The sequence below is a fragment of the Sinocyclocheilus grahami genome, unplaced genomic scaffold (genome assembly GCF_001515645.1).
Source record: "Sinocyclocheilus grahami isolate Dianchi unplaced genomic scaffold, SAMN03320097.WGS_v1.1 scaffold10399.1, whole genome shotgun sequence".
Taxonomy (NCBI): domain Eukaryota; kingdom Metazoa; phylum Chordata; class Actinopteri; order Cypriniformes; family Cyprinidae; genus Sinocyclocheilus; species Sinocyclocheilus grahami.
The window spans coordinates 3,840-5,813 of NW_015513209.1; the positions used below are offsets into that span (position 1 = coordinate 3,840).

The 1,974-nt window shown below is 40.5% G+C and overlaps 1 protein-coding gene across 1 annotated transcript; it reads right to left on the minus strand.

Moving 5' to 3' along the window:
- Positions 1 to 1,300: 1,300 nt before the first annotated feature.
- LOC107578467 (claudin domain-containing protein 1-like) lies at positions 1,301 to 1,936 on the minus strand (the record flags this gene model as incomplete). The annotated part of the gene is made up of 2 exons (XM_016264421.1): positions 1,539 to 1,936; positions 1,301 to 1,426 (listed from the first exon to the last, which is right to left on the minus strand). Coding segments are annotated over exons 1-2 (418 nt in total), but the record flags the coding sequence as incomplete, so codon positions are not given.
- Between the last annotated feature and the right edge of the window lie 38 nt (positions 1,937 to 1,974).

Here is a 1,974-nt window from a genome sequence, read left to right on the forward strand (position 1 = left end):
TTTGACACATGTGGACTATAAGGTTGAAAATCAAGATTTTTTTATTTTGTTTTGGGAAAAGGCTATACAAATACATTTGACGACCTTACCAGCCAGATGACAAAGAACACTCCTGCAGTCAGTTGTTGATGGACTAACCATGATGCTTACAGTTAAATCATGAGGCCCTTTCACACATACTCTGTCTGCAATGCGTATGTGGTGTGTTTTCTCTGTGCCATGTTAACAGGTTAGACGCACATGTGTCAGAGTCCGGTCCTGGAGAGTCACTGTCCTGCAGAGTGTAGCTCAACCAGCTCCAAAACACCTGCCTTAGACACATTTAGCTGATTAGACCTGTGCGATAATATAGATTACATTTTGTGGTGATACAAGCAGTTATATATTTGGTATATAGCATACATCATATTCTTATTAATCTTATTGTAGGTTTTGTTCAGTTTATACCATTTTTGTATAGTGACAAACCTAAATACTTTTTGGTAATGTGTATCACCGACACTGTTATATTATGCATATAAAAGTCTAGACTGAAATTTAGACAAATTAAATATGATTTGACAGTTTTTTAAATAAATATCAAAAGTGTGCATCAAACCTGACATGTAACTTTAAATATAAATAAATAATACATTTTATTAAGATAAATTATTATTAAGATAAATTACATGAAATGTCTCTTAGTATCATAATATGTTCTCCATCATATTTATGTATCCATTTGCTGTCACTATATGAGCTTGTAGATGCTTTGTTATTTAAATCTCGTTAATATATTTGTTTTTAATCTTCTTCAACATATTTATGTATCAATTTGCTGTCACTATATGAGCTTGTAGATGCTTTGTTATTTAAATCTCGTTAATATATTTGTTTTTAATCTTATCCATCATATTTATGTATCCATTTGCTGTCACTTTATGAGCTTGAAGATGCTTAGGGTTAGGTTTTCTTATTTGTTTTTCTACTGCCTGTCATTTTATTACTGACTGTTTGCTTGTCTTCAATAATCGCTTGAGGTCATTTAGTGTGTGTGTGTGTGTGTGTGTGAGAGAGTGTGTGAGAGAGTGAGTGTGTATGTGTGTGTGTGAGTGAGTGAGTGAGTGAGTGTACCTGGTATTTATCACATTATGGGGACCAAATTTTTGAGGTCCCCATGAGGAAACAAGCTTATAAATCATGCAGAATGTGTTTTTTTGAGAAAGTAAAAATGCACAAAGTTTCCTGTAAGGGGTAGGTTTAGGGGTAGGGTGTGTGTATGTGTATGTGTATATGTGTGTATGTATGTGTGTGTGTGTGTGTGTGTGTGTTTGCTCACAGGTTCGTATCAGATCTTCTCCACTGTTGTGGTTTCCAGGCTCTTTGTATTTTGGAGTGAACTGCTGCAAGAGAGTGAAACTCACACAATCCATCTCCATCTTTGGATCTGAAAAACACAAGCAGCACAATGTGAATGCACTAGAATACTCTTACGGAGAGACAACAATCACAATAATCTTCCGACAGTAAGAGCAGCTGATAATGTTATTGATATTCACCGGGTTCTCTGGTCCAGTGCGCGTCAGCGGGCGTCTGGACGCATCTCCACCATAGCCCGAGCGTCCCGTTCATGCAGAACAGCGTGTCGCTGATGCTCTTCTCGTCGAAGTCTGCGTCCAGAAACTCGTCGCTCCGCGTGCGCAGCTCCGAAGCGTTGGGCTCCGCGTGCACTGGCAGGCTCCAGTACCAGAACCAGTGCGGCGAGCCGACCGACAGCGACAGATACACAGAGGCCAGCACGTTCAGGACACCGGCGATCACCAGAGCCGTGGCGTACCGGTTATCCACCATCGTGCTTCGCTCTGCGCTGACGCGTCCGTCTCGTTGCGTCTGCGTGCCCTATATTCCGCCCATCTGCTTCACGCCATCTGTCATTCTGAGAATAACACTCTGCGAAGAATTGCTCACAGTCAGAGTCTGCGGTTCAGTATCAGC